Source organism: Bos taurus, chromosome 9, assembly GCF_002263795.3.
Source record: "Bos taurus isolate L1 Dominette 01449 registration number 42190680 breed Hereford chromosome 9, ARS-UCD2.0, whole genome shotgun sequence".
NCBI classification, from domain to species: Eukaryota; Metazoa; Chordata; class Mammalia; order Artiodactyla; family Bovidae; genus Bos; species Bos taurus.
This window is the reverse complement of record NC_037336.1, coordinates 49,414,830-49,434,801: the sequence shown is the minus strand read 5'-3', so window position 1 is coordinate 49,434,801 and position 19,972 is coordinate 49,414,830. Positions and strand designations below refer to the sequence as shown.

Sequence of the window (19,972 nt, the reverse complement as noted above, 5' to 3'; positions counted from 1 at the left end):
GGGGCAGAAGTTTCAAACAAAGAAGAATCTTTGAAATCTCATTTAAAGTCCTCAAATTTGAAGCACTTAATTTTTCTGAAATAGGACAGAATGCTCTGTAGTGAAAAAAGTGAACTGAGCTTGAAACTGTGGGAATAACTCTTTCCAGAAGTCTCTGTAGCCATCCTCCATTACTAAAACAGGCTTTCAGAACAACCTGGAATCAACTATCATTCTGAGCATTTTGGGGGATCTTAAAATTCAAAAAATTTATCTCCTCATCTCTTTCAGATTTAAAGCTTAGATTTCTGAAAGCAGAAAATGAGTGCTAATCTACGGGCTCAATATATATCTTTGAAGCTAAGTTCTATTTTGGTAATAGTCAAAAGATTTAAAACTTAAATCAGGTTTTTCTTTATAAGAAGCTAGTTTGTCTAGTCAAGGCGATGGTTTTTCCTGTGGTCATGTATGGATGTGAGAGTTGGACTGGGAAGAAGGCTGAGCGCTGAAGAATTGATGCTTTTGAACTGTGGTGTTGGAGAAGACTCTTGAGAGTCCCTTGGACAGCAAGGAGATCCAACCAGTCCATTCTGAAGGAGATCAGCCCTGGGATTTCTTTGGAAGGAATGATGCTAAAGCTGAAACTCCAGTACTTTGGCCACTTCATGCGAAGAGTTGACTCATTGGAAAAGACTCTGATGCTGGGAGGGATTGGGGCCAGGAGGAAAAGGGGACAACAGAGGATGAGATGGCTGGATGGCATCACTGACTCGATGGACATGAGTCTGGGTGAACTCCAGGAGTTGGTGATGGACAGGGAGGCCTGGCGTGCTGCAATTCCTGGGGTTGCAAAGAGTTGGACACGACTGATCTGATCATGAAATAATGCTTGTATATTCATTTGGAATTATTTCTGAAAGAGAGAAGTTATTGTCAGTTCATATTTTTCAAACATATGGAGTTCCTGTTTGGTGAGCCTTTTCACTGTGAATAGTTACAAGCAGTGATGGAGGAAAGAAAGGAGTCTGGTGAGAGAAGAGAAAAACTTTAGGCTAGTTATACAGAGTGATTTAAGCCAAAAACAGAAAAAATAAATATCTTATTTCATGCATATATACAGAATCTAGAAAAGTGGTACTGACGAGCCTAGGGCTTCTCTAGTGGCTTAGTGGTAAAGAATCCACCTGACAATGCAGATGTGGGTTTGATCCCTGGGTCAGGAAGATCCCCTGGAGAAGGAAATGGCAACCAAATACCTCAATTTTTGTGTGTGAGTACTGTAATATCCTGTAAATATATCCTAAGCAGGTTTGTTTTCAGCACTGATGGAAAGCACCAGTGTTGACTTTGTTTTTTAAGTTGCCAACAGTTGTATGTTTGCTGGTTATTTATGATCTGAAATAAAACATATCTTCTTCTAAGAAGACATTTTGTTACATAAGGATGACTTTTTTATACAACAGAATAAATTATGGCATTTCTATTGGAAAAAAAAAAAAAGGCCCGTGTTCTTGCCTGGGAAACTCCATGGACAGAAGAGCCTGGTGGGCTACAGTCTATGGGGTTGAAGAGTTGGACACAACTTAGCAACTAAATAACAACAACAGATGAACCGGTTGTGGCGAAGGAATAGAGAAACAGATGTAGAGGGCAGACTTGTGGACACAGAGTGGGAAAGGACAGAGTGGGACGAATTGAGAGTAGCATTGACATATATCCATTACCACGTGTGAAACAGATGGGGGGGCTGCTGTATAACACGGGGCGCCCAGCCCGCTGCTCTGAAACCTAGAGCAAGGAGACGGGTAGGTGGGGGCAGGAGGGAGGGAGGCTCACGTACATATACTTATACCTGGTTCAAGTTGTTGTATGGCAGAAACCAACACAACATTGTAAAATTTGTAAAAACCTCCTATTTAAAAAAAGAGAAACTTCAGGCGAAAAAGGTTTTATGATGATTTGAAATTTTAACATACTTGTAATACCCAAGATCCACTGCTATATAAAAATATTCCATAGTCTTCATCATAATAAAGCTACCACTCAGTTTTCAGTATGCTTCTCCTTTGTTGACAGGTGACAGGACAATCAGGCAAGTCCGTATTCTTGGTTGAGCCTGAGAGTATTTGCCATCTTGAGAAGAGGAGGTGTCAAGTGAACTTGTGAAGTAAAATAAAGGTGTCAAGTAAAATACCACAGGTGTGTGGTATTTTAAAATCCATGGTTGTCTCTATTCATTTAGACATTCAGCAAGAAGATTTTTTTAATCTTATTTTTTGACTGCATTGGGTCTTAGTTGTGGCTCATGGGCTCTAGTTCCCTGATCAGGGATTGAACCTTGGTCCCCTGCATTGGGAGCCCAGAGTCTTAGCCACTACACCACCAAGGAAGCCTCTCAGCAAGGATTTATCAAGCAGTGACCATGTGCCAGGTGATGGTAGGTCCTGGTAATGTGCCCTGAATGAATGTGATAAAGAACTCTTCCTGAAGCTTAATCAGGAAACGTAGTTGGAGAGACTAATAAACAAATCATTTTTATTAATGGTGATAAGAAAAAACAGGAAAGCGTGATGGGATAGGTGAGCTTGGGTGGGCTGACATTTATAGTAAGATGGTTAGGCCTGTGGGTGTCTGGGGAGGGCCAAGCTGAGGGAGCAGCGCAAGCCACGGTCCACAGGACATTCGCAGAGTGGCACGGTGACCACTATGGCCGGCAGGGAGTGAGCAAGAGGGGGAGTCAAGGATTGACCCCCAAGGTATTGGTGTAAGCAACTGGAGGAAGTTGTGAAGAGTGTGCTTGGGAAGCAATGTGTAGTTTTCCAAGGCTACTGAATTAGTAGTTTTATAAGCTACTAGTCACGTCAGAATCTGAGGCAAGTCTCAATTTTGTTGGTATCCATCCACAGGCATGCGGGCACACCCTCCAACTCCACGGGTTCTCTGTCCTAGTCTCAGAATTCCTTCTCATCTTCTCTGGTGCCTTCTCAAGGAATTCCATTACACTCACTTATATGAGCTTCACAACTCTTACCCTGTAATTCAAGGTAAGTATTCACAATATTTAGTCTTTTTTTGTCGGCTCAGTCCCTTTCTCCTCTCTGAAAATGCAGACCAACTGGACACCCCAGGCTATCTCAGAGCCTTTCTTAATGCTGTTCTACCTGGAGGGCTCTTCTCTGTCATCTCTGACCATCTTCATAATCACCTTCAAAACTCAGCCTAAATGTCAAGGTTTTTCCAAATATTTCACCACTGCCGTGACTTCCTTTTATTATAGTCACCTCTTTTCATCACTAGGCCACCTGTCTAAGAGGACACGTTTCTGATTCATGTAGATTTCAGAGTATTCAACGTCATGCCTAGACTGAATATGTGACTTGCACTTCCCTGGTGGCTTAGACGGTAAAGCGTCTGTCTGCAATGCAGGAGACCCAGGTTCGATCCCTGGGTTGGGAAGGTCCGCTGGAGAAAGAAATGGCAGCCCACTCCAGTATTCTTGCCTGGAAAATCCCATGGACGGTGGAGCCTGGTAGGCTACCGTCTGTGGGGTCACAAAGAGTTGGACACGACTGAACGACTTCACTTTCACTTTCTTTCACTTTCCATTACTATTTGGAGTCAATAAAATCCAAGAGAATGTAAGATGAAATATGGAATTAAAAATGAAATATGGAATTAATCTAATAGTTAGCACATGCCGTATATTATAGTGCACACTTAACTCTAAAATTTTGGTTGAGTAATGAGTGAGGATAAAGCCATAGACAAATAGCATTGGTCACTCACTGGAATAAGATGAACTTTTCCATCTAAGCACACCTTGTCTTACTAGTGTCTTCTTAGCTTATTATGAACTCATCGCTTTCAATATTAAAATTAATTAGTCATGCGTTTTCTTTTAATGGATATGACATTCTTTCTACTGCTCCTATGTTCCCTGTCACACATCCAGTGGACCTCCTCCTTCCCCAAAGTAGCCAGCTCTTGTTAAAAAAAAATAAAATAAAATAAAGAATGATGCTGATAAACATGCAGACAATGAGTTCTTTTCAGGTTCTTGTATGAACTGGTAATCCTCTGTCTCTATATAATTTTCACTTTCTTTTAATTTCACTCAAACAGTGCTTATGTATGGATTGCCAGTAGAAATAAACTGCCAAATGAAAGGCAGAAAGATCTCCTTATATGAAGTAAAGTCCTGAGACTAGAGCTCTTTGGACACCTCATGCCCATAGCACTCGGTACGTTCATATTAGTTGCTTAGATTTAATGTGGGTAGCTGAATGCCTGGTTCTCCCCATCCTACTTTTATTCCTTCTTCTCCACTGCCCCCCCCTCTTTTTTTTCTATTTTATTTTTTGGTATGGAAAAGGAGGTACACATAAGCAGTATGTTTCAGTTTCAGAAAAAGCTTTAAATTCCAATACTTGTGGTAGTTACATTGAAAATATTTTAAGATAATTCATCACAGGGACTTCCCTGGTGGTCCAGTGGTTAAGACTCTGTGCTTCCGATGCAGGGGATGTGGGTTCAATCCCTGGCCAGGGAACTAAGATCCCACATGTGACACAGTGTTGTTCCCCGCCGCCCCCCGCCAAATCATTGCAGGACCAGGAATAACTGAAATTATTTTGCAAAGGTAGAATATCATTTCACTAGAAAATGTATGTTATATGGACATTTTAATCCAACAACTTTGTAGTTGGAAAAAAGTATTTTTCAAGATGGAAATTGTTTGGGTATAGAGAAATGTCCTTTATCAAAGGTAAAAACCTACCTATGGGGGTTGAACATTTTCTGGGTTTGCCTCAGGCCCATCCTAAAGCACATAAAGACAAAGACCTGAACTATGAGGTCTGTGTGAATTAGACTGTATATCTCTCCTTGTATAAATAAACTATCAGAAAAAGAACGGAAGTGACGTCTTGACAGAGAAGGAAATGAAGAGTCACGAGGGGCTATGATGGAAGGAGGCAGAGGGAGTGAGTGAGTCAGGCTGTCCTGAAGCGGCACTCTAAATATTTTATTTCCACCAGTTACAGTATCTATATTTTTAAGTCCAGTATATTCTGCTTTCTTTTAAATCATCATTGGGGTCTATAAAGTAATTTTATATCATATATTATTAATATTTATAAGAAATTCATGAAATTACTTCTATATGTGATCAAAGTATAAATTTTGCAACACAACATGCACTGTGCGTCACTGTACAGAAATCTGGTTAGAAATCTGTTCTAACAAATCTGAACACTGTCACTCCCCCGTGTAGTTTTCCTTGAAAAAAGAGGAGCCGATGTTCTTGTAAACAGTACACTGTGAAACGTAAAATTTGATAATTCCTAAGTAGCATCTCAATATACACAAATTGAAAGGTTCTCCTACGGGCGTAGTCACTTTACATATCTAGCGATCCATGAAGACACTTATAAAAGGCAACGTTTGTGAAAAGGCCCCTCCTCCCGCAGCCGACTTGGTGTTGCTGGAGTCAGAGCTGCAGCCACTGCCAATCTCTGCTGCGTCTTGAGGTTGGAAGCTGGTTCCTCCAAGGCAAACATCAAGTAATTCGACTTTGTCCAGATGACTGAACAGCCAGGCTTCACCACTTCCTTCAGACGGATTGTCTAGGTTGGGTTACTTCACTTTGAGGTCAGTCAGGGCATCAGAGATCTCGTCGGCCTGTGCAGAGATGCTGGCCGGTGTGACGTGGAGGTGGATGTCGTACTGCTGGTCCAGGCCCAGGTAGCAGTCGCTCATGAAATACAGTGTGTAGATATACCTAACATACAACAGAGGAACAAAATGGTGAAACCACTGTGTTCATCACATGTCTGCGAAGTTGCTTCAGTCGTGTCTGACTCTTTGTGACCCTACGGACTGCAGCCCACCAGGTTCCTCTGTCCATGGGATTCTCTAGGCAAGAGTGCTGGAGTGGGTTGCCATGCCCTCCTCCAGGGGATCTTCCCAACCAGGGATGGAACCTGCATCTCCTGTGTCTCCTGCAGTGGCAAGTGGATTCTTTACCACTAGTACCACCAGGAAGCCCATAGTCTGTGGTGTTCTCATCACAGTCATGGTTAATTCTTTGGGGGTAAAGATTCTGCTTACCTTCCGGGTACTTCAGGGGTATAAAAAGAGATGGAGACCATGTGATGACTTCGGACGTAGCCCACTCTTTTCAAAGCGATAAGTTCTCTCTTATCCACTTCTCCTAATATCAAAAACCATCCTTCATCCTTTGATTTGGGAAATCGAGGAGTAACTGCATGGCTGTCTTGCTTTCCCTGTAAAGCAGAAAAAGGAAAGATAAAGTATCATAATGGCTAGATTTTCTATACCACTTGGTTGTGGTTAAAAGGCCACGTTGTCTTTCTTGGCAGCCATAAATCTGAGTATCTGGGATGTGTTTAATTTTCAGGTTTGATGTATTTGATATGCCATCATCTACCTTTTTTTAAGATTCTCAAAGCACATTATAGCCACACGACTACTTTGTGGCCATAACCACCAGGATTATTTGGCTCAGAACACAAAACCTTTGAATCTTGACATCAAAATAAATTCTGACACCATTCTTGTAAAGAAAATTAATACCCTATTTGCAGATGAACAAGCTGGGATACAATCATATTAACTAAATCTTCCAAAGCTTTATATACAAGAAACCAATACTTGGGGAAAAAAGTCAATTGAAGCTGGACTCTGGAATCTTAAGATAATAAACACTGTCATATAAACATGTTCCCCCACTCCCCAAGAATAAAACTCACATGAAAAAGCACATATTCCAATATGGCAATATTAAAAAGTCCTTTCTCTAAGGAATGGGAAATTGTGAGCCAAGCAAATTGTAAAATATATTAATCACCACCACCCAAGATTAGATATCTCCATAATGACAACACTTGAGGTCTGTATTTTAGATTGATTTTTAGAAAGTCAAAGATTCTAGAGATTCCTTAAGACAATGAGTTTATGGTGTAAAAGATGCTAATAATGACATGCTCTCAATCAGACTTCACTCAATATTCCAGAGGGAGATGTTTCACTGAAGGCATTTTAAAAGAGAGGTCAGAGAGTAATGTATTTTTTACAGCACTTAGAAACAAAATTTAGAGTTTTTCTAGCATGATTAAATCTAATGTTTAAGTACTAATATTATGGTAAAAAGAATCTTATTGTCAGAAATGTTTGCAAAGGCCTCAGAGTTCTCCCTCACTAGTGCTCGCAACATACCTTAGCTACACCCCAGTACACGCTTCGTCTGGGCGCTGTATTGCGTTGCTTGAGCATTTGTTGTGAGTGAGCCCCCTGAGGCTGGGGGTCCACTGTCCAGCTTTGGGGACTGGCCTCGTTTCTGTCAGTGTGTACACACACGGCAGGTACAAAGCAAACAGGGACTGGAATCAGAGAACTCTGGGTTCCCATCCTGCTCTCATATTTTCTGTCTCTAGGACCTTGGCAAATTCCTTACTCCCCAAGTCCCATTATTCTGTAAAATAGGAAATCACATCTTCTTACATAGCAGTGATAAAGAAAACTCTTCAGTTTTTTTCCCTCATGATTTTATCTTTATAATTACCACTGCCTTTTTTTTTTTAAGTTGGGATACCTTAAGTCATCTAAAAATGCTCATATGAAAGCCTCTGAAATGCCCGAGGCCAATCAGTTCACACTTATACTGATTGATTTTTTGAATTAGAAATCAAGTGAGATGAGACTTAAAGGCACAGTACTGAAAAGACATTTTAACAGAAAGTTACTGATCATTTTGTGTGTGAATACAGAGAGGAGAATATTAGTGAACCACAACCTCATTCCTGAGGGAGAGTTCTAGATATGGGAAAGCCCCTTCTCCCTGGGCTAAGGAGAAGGCAAATTCTTATTTTGATGATCATGGGACTTCCCTGGTGGTGCGGTGGACAAGAATCTGCCTGCGTATGCAGGGGATGCGGGTTCTATCCCTGGTCAGGGAGGATCCCACATGCTGCAGAGCAACTTAGCCCATGCCCCACAACTACGGACCCTGTGCTCTAGAGGCTGGGAGCAGAAACTACTGAAGCCTGCACGCCCAGAGCCTGTGCTCTGCAATAAGAAGCCACTGGAAGGAAGTGTAGGCCCCCCTGTCCCCACAGTGCAACTAGAGAAAGCCCGCTCAGAACAACCAAGACCCAGTGCAGTCAAAAATAAACAAACGATTGTTATGGTCCCAAAACCAATTTGCCCACATGTTGTGCACTAATATTCTTGAAGGGCTCAGTAATTACTATGCTGCCACAGACAGCAGAATAGAGCACAGTAACTTAAAATATAAATTTTTGGCCTATCTGCATGTTGACAGAGCTCTCTCATATGCATTCTAATGAAGGAAGCAGGTAGCTGTGGCAAAGGAGGCACAGAAAAACTTAACTAGTATCTTCTTCTAGTGGAGTAAAAGTCTAGATTTTGAGATTTCCTTGGGCCCTGAGACTGCTGTGGGCCTGGTATAGGGTCAAAGAACCTGTGCTCTTAAAGCTACTCTAGGAAATTCTGCTGAATCTGTACACCATGCTCTGAGAACAGGACTCTAGGCATTATATGATGATGTCCCATGGGTATTCTGGGGTTGAAACATGGCATGTGAGGAGAAGTGACTCATTTCAGAAGACTGACTCTTGCTGCTTAAGGCCAGTTGAGGAAGCGGGATCTGTGAAGGGCACGGAGGCATTAGTCACATAACAGACATGTGTGCTGGCACGTGCTTGTATCTGGTGTGAAGCATTTGAGAATGGAAACCAAACACTCTACCTTGTGGAACCCGAGGCTGACTCTCTGCAGGCTGACTTGAAGCACATACTCTTGATCAGCATGCAACCTGACCCATCTGTTGTCGCTGTGTTTGTCTGAAGCCACAGTTGTGATGGAGATCTCGTCGTGTCCCTCTGCCGCGTCATCCCACCAGCCTTTAACACTCAAGCCAACATCAATCACTGGCAAATGAGATAAGAAATTCCATGCCTGAATAAGAAGAGAAAAGAGTGGGCAACTGAAATGTAGTGATCAACTAAGAAGTAGTGAACTTTTAAAAAATCAACCACTTTGTTCTGAGATTAATTCTGGATTCAATGCAGTTGTAAGAAATAAAGCAGACAGATCCTGTGTACCATTCCCCAGTTTCCCCCAGGCGAGCACTTTTCACAACTACGGTACAAGTATTTATACCAGGATATTAACAGTGACACAATCCACAGCTCTTGTTCAGATTTCCTAGTTTTTCTTGTACTCATTTGTTTGTAAAAATAGTGTGCTTTTTATATTATTAAAGTCCCTTTAACAAAAACTAAGAAAGTATTAATCATTACTTAAACTTGTGACCCTTTTATCATAAATCCCTTTGAGACATTGAGTGGCTACTGACTATATTAAAAAAGTAAGTTTTAAAATAATTGTTGAACTGGCTAGTTTTAGAGAAGCATCAAGTATAAGCATTTATGTGACTGCTAAGGTGGAGAGCATTACTTGGGGATATAAAAGCAACTTGAAAAAATGCTGTGATGCAACTTTTGATGTCAGCATCTTTCATTGACCATTTAGTGTACAAAATGGACGATTCTTTTGTTTTTATGCCAAATTATTCTGAAAGGAAAACATTTTATATGTTTGTATATTGTAAGGAAATCTCTAGGTCTAGGGTTCTTTCTAGAAACAAATATATATTTTTTGGTATTATCATATTGAGAATACCAACTTAAATGACACATATTAAAGGAGTAGAAAATATTACCAATTTTATTCCTGCTCTTTTAATTAAAAATATTTGTGAAAAATCAAAATGCAAATAGTAAATGCTTATCAATAATGGGGCTTCCCTTGTGGCTCAGCTGGTAAAGAATCTGCCTGTAATGCAGAAGACCTGGGTTTGATCCCTGGGTTGGGAAGATCCCCTGGAGAAGGGAAAGGCTATTCACGCCAGTAATCTGGCCTGGAATATTACATGGACTATAGTCCATGGGCTTGCAAATAGTTGGATACGACTGAGTGACTTTCACTTTCACTTTTCAAGTGCTTATCATTGTTGAATGAATGAATGAATTCCTAAGTCTATGAAAAAGATGTAAAAAAAATAATCTAATATCCTCAGATAATTGTCATCTTCTAACATTTATAATTATGTGGCAAATATCACCACTGGTCAAGAAAACTCTCTATATTGGCTGTTTTATCTGTTGTTACCTTCTAAGTTTTTAAAAGCTCATGAATACTTTAATTTTTTCCTTTTATTTCTTTAATAATATTCCATAGGTATCCTTATAGGCTTTGATTTCCTATTCGCTAAGACTTTATTGCTGTTGAGTATACCACCTAATTGAAATGAAGAAGCCCTGATGAATCAAACTATCCCTCAGGAATTCAAAAAATGTAAATCCAATGCAAATTTTCAATTCAACACCAATCCTGTAACTGGTGAATCTGAAATTATGTTTGAAATAGATGCTGAAATACTCAAGCCACAGAATGGTCTACATGGTGCTTTAAGGTACAAATAATGGCTTATCCCCTGCTAGAACCAGCTGAGTCTAGAAGCTGTACCACTGGATGTTCTTAGACTAGCCAGAGCGAGGACACAAATATACCATTTCTGTATAGCATTTAACTTCGTGAGACAACACAAGTAGCATTTATTATATGAAGTAAGACTTCATATTTTTCTTGTACCTTTAAATGAGTTAGCAATATAATAATTATTAGCAACTCACTGGAACTTTATTTTACAAAGCCCCCAAAAGTCAGATCTTGCTTTTATATATCTGTAATCTTTTTGCAGTGCTTAATATTATTATTTGCAATCTATAATGCATATACAATTTTTTGGGTGTGTGTATACATTTGTACATACATATATACAAACGTATATACACATACACACATATGTAAGTATATAAAACATGAGCTGTTTTTAAAGAAATTGCTAAGACATTTCAACACCAGCCAAACATATTTATCTGTGGATTAATCTTCATCTATTGAATCAGGCAAGAGCACTGCCATGCATACAATTATTTAATTAGCAGCCAAATCCTCTGCCAGTCAGCAGCCGTTCCAGGCATACTGATGGGGTAGAAGATGCAAATCTCACAGTCGTACTGCTTTTTCTCATTACTACTGCAATTAGCACTTAAATTGATGCTTTAAACATACTAATTTCTGGAATAATTCAGGATTTGTATGTTACCTGGGATCGCCTCACTGCAGAGCCGACACCAGATTGCTCTGCAAATTGAAGCACTTTTGAGCCAAATAACCATCATCATATCAGACTGAGCCAATTTGCATTTGGTTTTAAAGATAACAGAATGGCAATTTATGCAAATAAATTAAGTAAGTTTACTTCTGAGTTTTCCCTGAACTAATTATAACAATGTTCTAATTTTTTATCACATCTAAAACTTGGCTTGAAACCACTGTATGTTATGTTAGAAATCTGTTGTTGCTAATAGAAGCCTTGTTTTAAATATATTGTTTTTATTCATAATTTTGATGATAATTTAGCTAGAAAGGGAGGCACTTATTATGAATATTTAAATAGATTTTTTGTGCCAATTCTGGGTTCAACAGAAATTGAACAATCAGACTTAAATGCCTGTTACACTTTTTCAAAGTCTTGCCTAAAATGAGTTCTACTGGGGGCGGGGGGCCAATGACATGGTTTAGAAGTTTCTTTATTTTACTACCTGTTTGGCAAGCCAGTATATTAATTATGTTGTAAACCCTGAACATTTACATGCTTAGGGTAAAATTGCTTAAGATTTAAAAGTCTATATATGCCAAATATTTCTGGCATTGTTCATTCATATTTTTGGTCTTTCCAAAGATAGTTTGGAGCAATGACTTATGTTGTCTTTCACAACACAGATTTAGATTTTCCTGAGCTACAAAGTATACAAACAAGGAGTTTGTTTGAAGAAATACTTTAGAATCTAGGAACAAAAAGTGATTAAAATGAGGGGGGCATAAAAGAGTAATTGAGGGAGTTGCATGAAAATATATCCAAGTGTAAAAAAACAACAAAAAACCATGAAGAAGGGATTATTGATAGAAGGACTCCTGGGCAATGTAGCCTAGATGACTAAGTCTTAGTAGGCCTTTCTCAGCCGGTGTAACAGCATTATACTGAAACAACCTTCTAATAATGTAGCTGCTATTTTTAATTATTGTTATAGTCATTACTTTTAATACCATCTGTTGAGCTCTTATCCTGTATCAGGACAGATATAGAGCATACAGCAGTTTACATAATAACATCTTGCTTAATCTTCCCAAGAATTTCATGAGACTGATATAATGTTTTCATGTTTATAATCATAGTAAATGGCAGGTGGAATGTAAACCCAGGAGAGTCTGACTCTGAAAGCAACACTCTAAGTTAGAAAACTTTTGTGTAACTTCCCAGATAGAGTGAGGGAGTGTCTAAACATGGAACTGATGGCCTTACCTGCTTCATTTTGGGGGCCGGTAGCTCTTTTTCTATCATGGAACTGAATACATGGTCTTTCCCTGCACAAGCATGGATCAGTTCTGGGAGGCACTCAATGGACCCATGGTAACCAGCATGTGGGCCCTTCATACCTGGGCTCCATTTCCTAAGAAATAATATCAACACCAAATAATTATTTCATAGCACAAATGAGATTTTCTGACAACGATGGTTTCTATAAAGAGTTTAAAAATTAAATTTACTGTATAACTTTTTAAAGACCACTATTTTGAAGCTTCAAAATCAGTCAGGATTCTCGAAGGTATCAATCCAAGGCAGTTTTGCTACCACGACATAAAACGTGTGGAGAAGGCAATGGCAACCTACTCTAGTACTCTTGCCTGGAAAATCCGTGGACAGAGGAGCCTGGTGGGCTGCAGTCCATGGGGTCGCTAAGAGTCGGACACGACTGAGCGATTTCACTTTCACTTTTCACTTTCATACATTGGAGAAGGAAATGGCAACCCACTCCAGTGTTCTTGCCTGGAGAATCCCAGGGACAGGGAAGCCTGGTGGGCTGCCGTCTGTGGGGTCGCACAGTCTGACACGACTGAAGCGACTTAGCAGCAACAGCAGCAGCATAAAATGTGTGAATCACGTGTGAGCCAGGATTGATAGACAGGTGGTGTCTTTCTATAGGAAAGCACTAATATGTGCTGACGCGTCCGTGTGGATAAAATACTGAACTGGAGCCCTGACCTGTTTGCAATGGATGCAGGCAAATGTCTCTAATACATTTACTTGAATAAAGTTTTCATTGTAAGTTGTGTTGACATCCCACAGTTAAAGTATATTAGGGGAATATTTCAGATTTACAGTATAAATAGTGCTGGATCACCAGGAAAGGAGTTTCTACCTAAATCTGTTCTCTGTTTATATAGTAAGATGAAAAATATCCTTGAAATTAGACAAATACAGCCACTTTTCTGGGTAGCAATAATAAAATGGATCAAATCTCCTAGGCCCCAACCAGTTTCCATAACAGACCCATGTGCTGTTGGGTTGGTACCCTAGTGTGTCTCCTTTATTGCTGAAATCCAACTCTTGTAACTTCTAGTACCATGTTGAAAGAGTTCCTGAAACTGAGCCGTAGACACGTGAGGTATCTCCTTTCCCCGGCCCCAGGTCACCTGCTGTTGGTGTGGTCCATTCTCTGAACATGGCTTTTAGTTCTCAGGGACATCTCATAGCAGGGACTCGAGCACCATGGGATCAACCACCCTGGAAGCCAGTGTATGTCAGTCAGATGGAGGGACTTCCCCGAGGAGACCCCATGTGTGCCTGAGGTTCTGGTTGACGAATATCTCTAGATGCATCACATGACTGCCACTCCTCGTCCAGCTGATGAGAGGCAGAAGGGTGCTCGATGGCAAGCACAGGCAGACTCTTTGTCCGTCTACATGACTGTGAAACAATCTTTTGGCTGCACAGTGTCTCTCAAGTGGTGTGAAAAGAAACATTTTTGTTTAAACACCGCCAGTCTTGCTTGTAATATGTACCATTCTTTCCTTTGCTAAAGTAGTTGTAGCCATGTACATGGGACCTAGGCTTCCCTGGTGGCTCAGATGGTAAATATTTAATGCAGGAGACCCGGGTTTAATCCCTGGGTTGGCAAGATCCCCTGGAGGAGGAAATGGCAACCCACGCCAGTATTCTTGGCCTGGGAAATTCCATGGAGTCTGGCGGGCTACAGTCCATGGGGTCGCAAAGAATCAGACACGAATAAGTGACTAACAGTTTCACTTTCTTTTCACATAGGACCCAAGAGTTGAATAATTTTATGATAACATAAACTCTTCTTATAGGCACAAGTTACATCTTGAGGTGCTAGATATGTATATATAACTACTTGGTTTTTGGACATTTTACAGATGCACAGTTTACTTTTGACAAAAGATTTCTGATCTCTCAAATCTATTCTGCAATGATAGAAATTGGTAATTTCTTTTGCTTTAGGTCACTTAAAGTACTTGCATAACATTTTTTACAATGAAGGCTGGCACAGCAAAGAAAGAGTTAAAATGAAGATGCATTTGATGTTGCAAATGGAAAACAACTTAATAGAAGGTTAAAATGAACTGCAGTTCAGCTTGAGGCCAATGATCAAATTTCAAGGGAGAATTCCATTGTCGCTAGTCTATGTTTCCCTCTGGGAAACAGGGGCATTTTCACTGTAAGGAATTAATATTCTAGGCACAACGTGAAATTCAAGTGACCATACATGTAAAGGAAATGATTTTTTGAAATAAAAAAACCCAATTACATCGAGAATTAAAATACCGACCTGAAAATGTGCAGATGGTGGTTTTCTATGTGTGGTATTGTTAGCAGGGAGGAGTCTTTCAGCCACCGCCCCTGGATCACCATCTGCACCAGGCTGGTGATGTTGAGGACAGTCACCAGCCAGCCCTGGTGTGCAGCCACATCCAGCATTGCCTGAACAGGGAGAACACACACGTTATAGAAGTACCATGGCACCTTCCCTCTCCATGGGGATCTGATATCTAGCCTTAACAAAAAGCTCCCAGGGTTATGCCTCTAAATTACTACTAATCAAAAGAAGAAACCAGAAAATAAACTACAGTTGGATTGGAAGGAACATAGTGAAACGTCTGTAGTGAAACATTGGTGAAACATCTCTTACAACATTTACTGCACATTACTTTGTACAAAATGCCAATTATTTAGCTTTTTTAGGTCAGCAAAGATTAGGCAGATAATATTGGCACTATAATAAAACAATGAGAAAAACTCAGTGTACTTTGAGAGCAAATTATATATAATTCACTGTATCAAGACTCCAGTGTTCTTGCCTGGAGAATCCCAGGGACGGGGGAGCCTGGTGGGCGGCCGTCTATGGAGTCGCACAGAGTTGGACACAACTGAAGTGACTTAGCAGCAGCAGCAGCTCCATTTAAAAAGTAAATCTCAAGTGGTGCTGGTTTAATCACTAAGTTGTGTCTGACTCGTGCAACTCTATGGACTGTAGCCCACCAGGCTCCTCTCCCCAGGCAAGAATACTGGAGTGGGTTGCCATTTCCTACTCCAGAGGATCTTCCTGACCTAGGGACCGAACCACATCTTGTATTGCAGGTGGATTCTTTACCGTTGATTCAAATCTCAAGTAGTCTTTCCCAAATTTAAAGGCAACAATGGTAAGGTGATAGGTCTACTTACCCAAAATTTATTTTTTCCCAGAGAGCAGGCTAAAAGCAGAGCCCTGGTTTTCAGTGACTATACTGTGCCACACAGTAAAGGGGGCAAGGACCAGTGTACATGTACATGGGGAATGATGAGAAGCTATTCATATTAGTCTATACATTTAATCCAATGTTTTATGGACAAACAAACGGCTGCATTTGCTTAAGGCCAAACCAAACAGTGAAATCTTATTTAAACAAAGGAGAAGTTTACACAGGCAAAGCTATTTCAATTAAATTAGATTCTAGTGAATGCTGACTTAAAGACACATAAGTTAATACCATGATCTGAGGCAGCTAGTTTATACAGTTTTAGGAGTGCACTCTCTTGTTTTGGGAAATGAAGGTAAGAGAAATCAGATGTACCTCATAAATGCCTAAAATGATATTTCACCATCTCACTGATTGTAAAATATTTATAAAATGTACAAAACCTACAAGTACATTTTTAGAAATGGTTCTTAAAGCTTTATTATGTTAGTAAAATTAATCTGCCATATTACTTAGTACTTATTGAGTCAGACACATTTTCCTTCCAAGTTTTGAATTTCCTATTCTGGGTTTTCTAATTTACAAAATGTAAAATAGTTTAAAAAACGTCTGGCTAAACCAATCTGTGGTCTTTTTATACATATTACAAGGAAATGGATCCACATCGCTGGGTATGGGGTATGATGCAATGGTCAACTTTATACGTATTACAGGGAAATGGATCCACATCGCTGGTTACTGGGTATGATGGAATAGTCAAATTGGCCTTTAGTACCCATGAGCCTGGGCTTGCCAGGTGGTGATAGTGGTAAAGAACCCACCTCCAATGCAGGAGACTTAAGAGATGTGGGTTCAATCCCTGGGTTGGAAAGAGCCCTTGGAGAAGAGAATGGGATCCCACTCCAGTACTTTTGCCTGGAGAATCCCATGGACTGGGGAGCCTGGTGGGCTACAGTCCATGGGGTTGCAAAGAGTCGGACACGACTGAAGTGACTTAGCACTCATGTAACTGTGAGCCTACTAATTGCACATTATAAAGCTTTATGGTTGGTATAATATATGTATATGTATGTGTGCATATGAAAGTGTATACATGCACGAATGTATGTGTTTATAAATCCAGGGGAAATCCACTTCTGTTCTTCCTATTTCTCTGCAGAGCTGATTAAAACGCTTAGCCTTTGAAGTATATGAGACAAGCTGGTCACGAGGAACATTCCTCAGACAAAAATAAAAGTATTAGTTCACAAGTCACAACTCTTGAATTCCGAAAGGGAAGACAATGAATAATTATACCTAATGCAGTATCATGATGATGTTGGAAGCTGTAATGTAGAGTAACTATGGTGATTTTACTTGTGATTTTTATATTACAACTTGACTGGAAATAAATTCCAGACCCAAAGCTCATATACTAGAAGAGCTAGATGGACGGACCATATGTTTTTAACTTTGAAGTTTTCATGATGAAGTTGAAAGATTTCGTAAAATTTATGAGAGCTGCCCACAATCTTTCCTTGTATGAGCCAGATGTGAAAACGTAAAAAATCATGCAAAGTGATTGCTTACGTGAAGTAAATGAAAAGGCTGTATCATGAATTGAAAACTATCACTTATCTTGTTTTAATTTAGAAAAAAGGCAGGTAGGGAAGAATCGGGGATGAGATGGTTGTGACAACCCAAAAGTGCTGAATAAATGTTGCCACATGACTGCCTACTCACTCCCTAGCGGGTCCTGTTTTCTTCCCCCTCCGGCCACTGCCTCTGTGTAGACCCTCATCAACGCCCACCTGGAATATTATGATAAATACCACTTTATCCTCATTCTAAGTTTTCTTCATACTTTGTATTGTTACCTCAGGGCATTTTTATAGAGGTAAAACGGGTTATGTCATTCCTCTGCTTAAGTTTCTTCAATGGCTTCAAGCTTCATAGCAGACAAAAAGCTAACACTTCTCTGCAGGTCCTCTTCTTACATATCCTGCTCCCTCTACCTTGTCTACCTGGGAAATTCCTACACATCCTTCAAGTCAAGCTCAAATGCTACTCCTTCCTGTGAAGGCTACCTAATGGACAGGAGGTACTTCTTAGGTGTCTACTGCTCCATGCTACTATTATCATATTGTAGGTCTTTGTTTACACACATGCCCATTAAATATATAGACTCATTGATGGCAAGATTCTGGAAGTAGTCTTGGTAATTACAGTCCTAGCACAGAGCATTCAAGAAATATTCATTTTAGGAAAGAACATTCATAAAAATCCAATTACAATAATTATAACAAACATTCTATCTGTTATGGCATATCTGCCAAAGGCAGCACAGTGCAGGAAAAAAAAAAAAAAAAACTACAAGCTTTGATGTCAGACATAGGTTTGAATGTTAATTTTGTCCCACTTTCTATGTATAAATTTGGGGCAATTACTTAACCCTAAGAGGATAGATTTCTTATTGATAGAAGTGTTATATGTCTGTACAGGGGTTGATGAGGGTAAAATAAGATGATGTACTACGTAAGATATCTATTACACTGCCTGGAACAGAATAAATCTTTTAGATCTCAGTAATAGATCTCGATAAACAGGTACTTATTTTTAACGTTCCTCTATGAGGAAATGGAAAGAACACTATAAAACAACCTAAGAGAGACTTTCTAAGAGAGACTTCCTTTGGACCTTTGGGGATTGATTTCTGCACTGAGGAGTATAGGATTTCGAGGAGCAAAGTATGGAAGGTTGGGAGCAAATGCATGGAATGGGCAAAACTTCATCAGGAGAGGTGTGCAACTGCAAGACAGTCAGGGGACACAGAAAACCAAAGGCAGACCCTGCAGTGCAGGCCAAACTGGAGCATGTGGACTTGGTTCTCGGTTTGAGTGGACAAGTCTAAGCCACCATGTAGGTACATACCTCAAGGGGCTACGGCTAAGGGATGGTCCAGGTAGATGGGTTTGAGGGTCTGGTAGGTCACCCTGACATACCCCTGCATGACTGTGCCTAGCAGGGACTCCCTGCATCTCACTATCTTCTACAGCAGTCTTCCTGGTAGACAAGAACTAGTGAGACAGCATGGTACTGGCACAAAAACACATATCAGGGGAATAGGATGGAGAACCTGGAAATAGACCCATGCATTTATGGTTAACTCATTTACGACAAATGAGACAAGAACTACAATGGGGAAAACACAGTCTCTACAACAAGTCATGATGGGAAAACTGGACAGCTACCTCTAAAATACATTAGAACAGTCTCTAACACCATATACAAAAATACATTTAAAATGGATTAAAGACCTAAACGGAAGATCAGATACTAAAAAACTCCTAGAGGAAAACATACAAAGGTAGAACATTCTTTGACATAGATCACAGTAATATTTTTTTGGATCTGTCTCCTAAAGGCAATAAAAGCAAAAATATATGGAAGCTAATTAAACTTAAAAGCTTTTGCACAGCAAAGGATACCATCAATAAACAAAAAGACAGCCTACTCCATGGGAGAAGATATTTGCAAATGATGTTGATAAGGGATTAATATCCAACATATATCAACAGCTCATACAATTCAATATCTGACAGACAACCCAAATAAAAAATGGCAAGAAAAACTGAATATTCTGCCAAGGAAGAAAGGCAGATGGCCAAAAGGTACATGAAAAGATGATTAACATCTCTAATCATGATCCCTGGGTTGGGAAGATCCCCTGTAGGAGGGCACGGCAACCTACTCCAGTATTCTTGCCTGGAGAATCCCATGGAGAGAGGAGCCTGGCGGGCTACAGTCCATGGGGTCACAAAGAGTTGGACATGACTGAGTGAGTAGCACTCTAAAAATGAGAGAAATGCAAATCAAAACCACAATGAGGTATCACCTCATACCTGTCAGAATAGCTATCATCAAAAAGAACACAAATAGCAAACGTTGACAAGGAGATGGACAAAAGGGAACCCTCATACACTGTTGGTGGGAATGTAAATTGATAGTCCTGTGGAAAGCAACATAGAGGTTCTTTGAAACATTAAAAATAGAACTACCATATGATCCAGCAATTCTACTCCTGGGTATATATCTAAAGAAAATGAAAATGCTAATTCAAAAAGATATATGCACCACAATATTCACAGAAGCACTATTTACAACAACCAAAATATAGCAGCAACCTAAGTGTCCATCAACAGATGAACAGATAAAGAAGATGTGGTATATTCGCAATGGAGTACTACTCAGCAATAAAAAAGAACAGAATTTTGCCATTCATAGCAGTGTGGATGGGTTTGGAGGGCAT

General features: G+C 39.9%; 1 protein-coding gene and 1 non-coding gene across 2 annotated transcripts in view; one reads left to right on the top strand and one right to left on the bottom strand.

The window, feature by feature from the left end:
- The first annotated feature begins 3,363 nt into the window (after positions 1–3,363).
- TRNAC-GCA (transfer RNA cysteine (anticodon GCA)) lies at positions 3,364–3,435 on the top strand. Its single transcript has one exon. It is a non-coding gene; the product is annotated as a tRNA-Cys (tRNA).
- Positions 3,436–4,982: 1,547 nt separating this feature from the next.
- Positions 4,983–19,972, bottom strand: part of ASCC3 (activating signal cointegrator 1 complex subunit 3) — a 332,797-nt gene continuing 317,807 nt past the window's right edge. The window contains exons 38-42 of the mRNA NM_001206118.2: positions 14,778–14,929; positions 12,452–12,599; positions 8,767–8,976; positions 6,088–6,263; positions 4,983–5,758 (exon numbers count right to left, since the gene is read on the bottom strand). Coding sequence (NP_001193047.1) covers positions 5,614–5,758; positions 6,088–6,263; positions 8,767–8,976; positions 12,452–12,599; positions 14,778–14,929 — 831 coding nt within the window. The 3' untranslated portion in view covers positions 4,983–5,613. The remainder of the gene's footprint in view (positions 5,759–6,087; positions 6,264–8,766; positions 8,977–12,451; positions 12,600–14,777; positions 14,930–19,972) is intronic.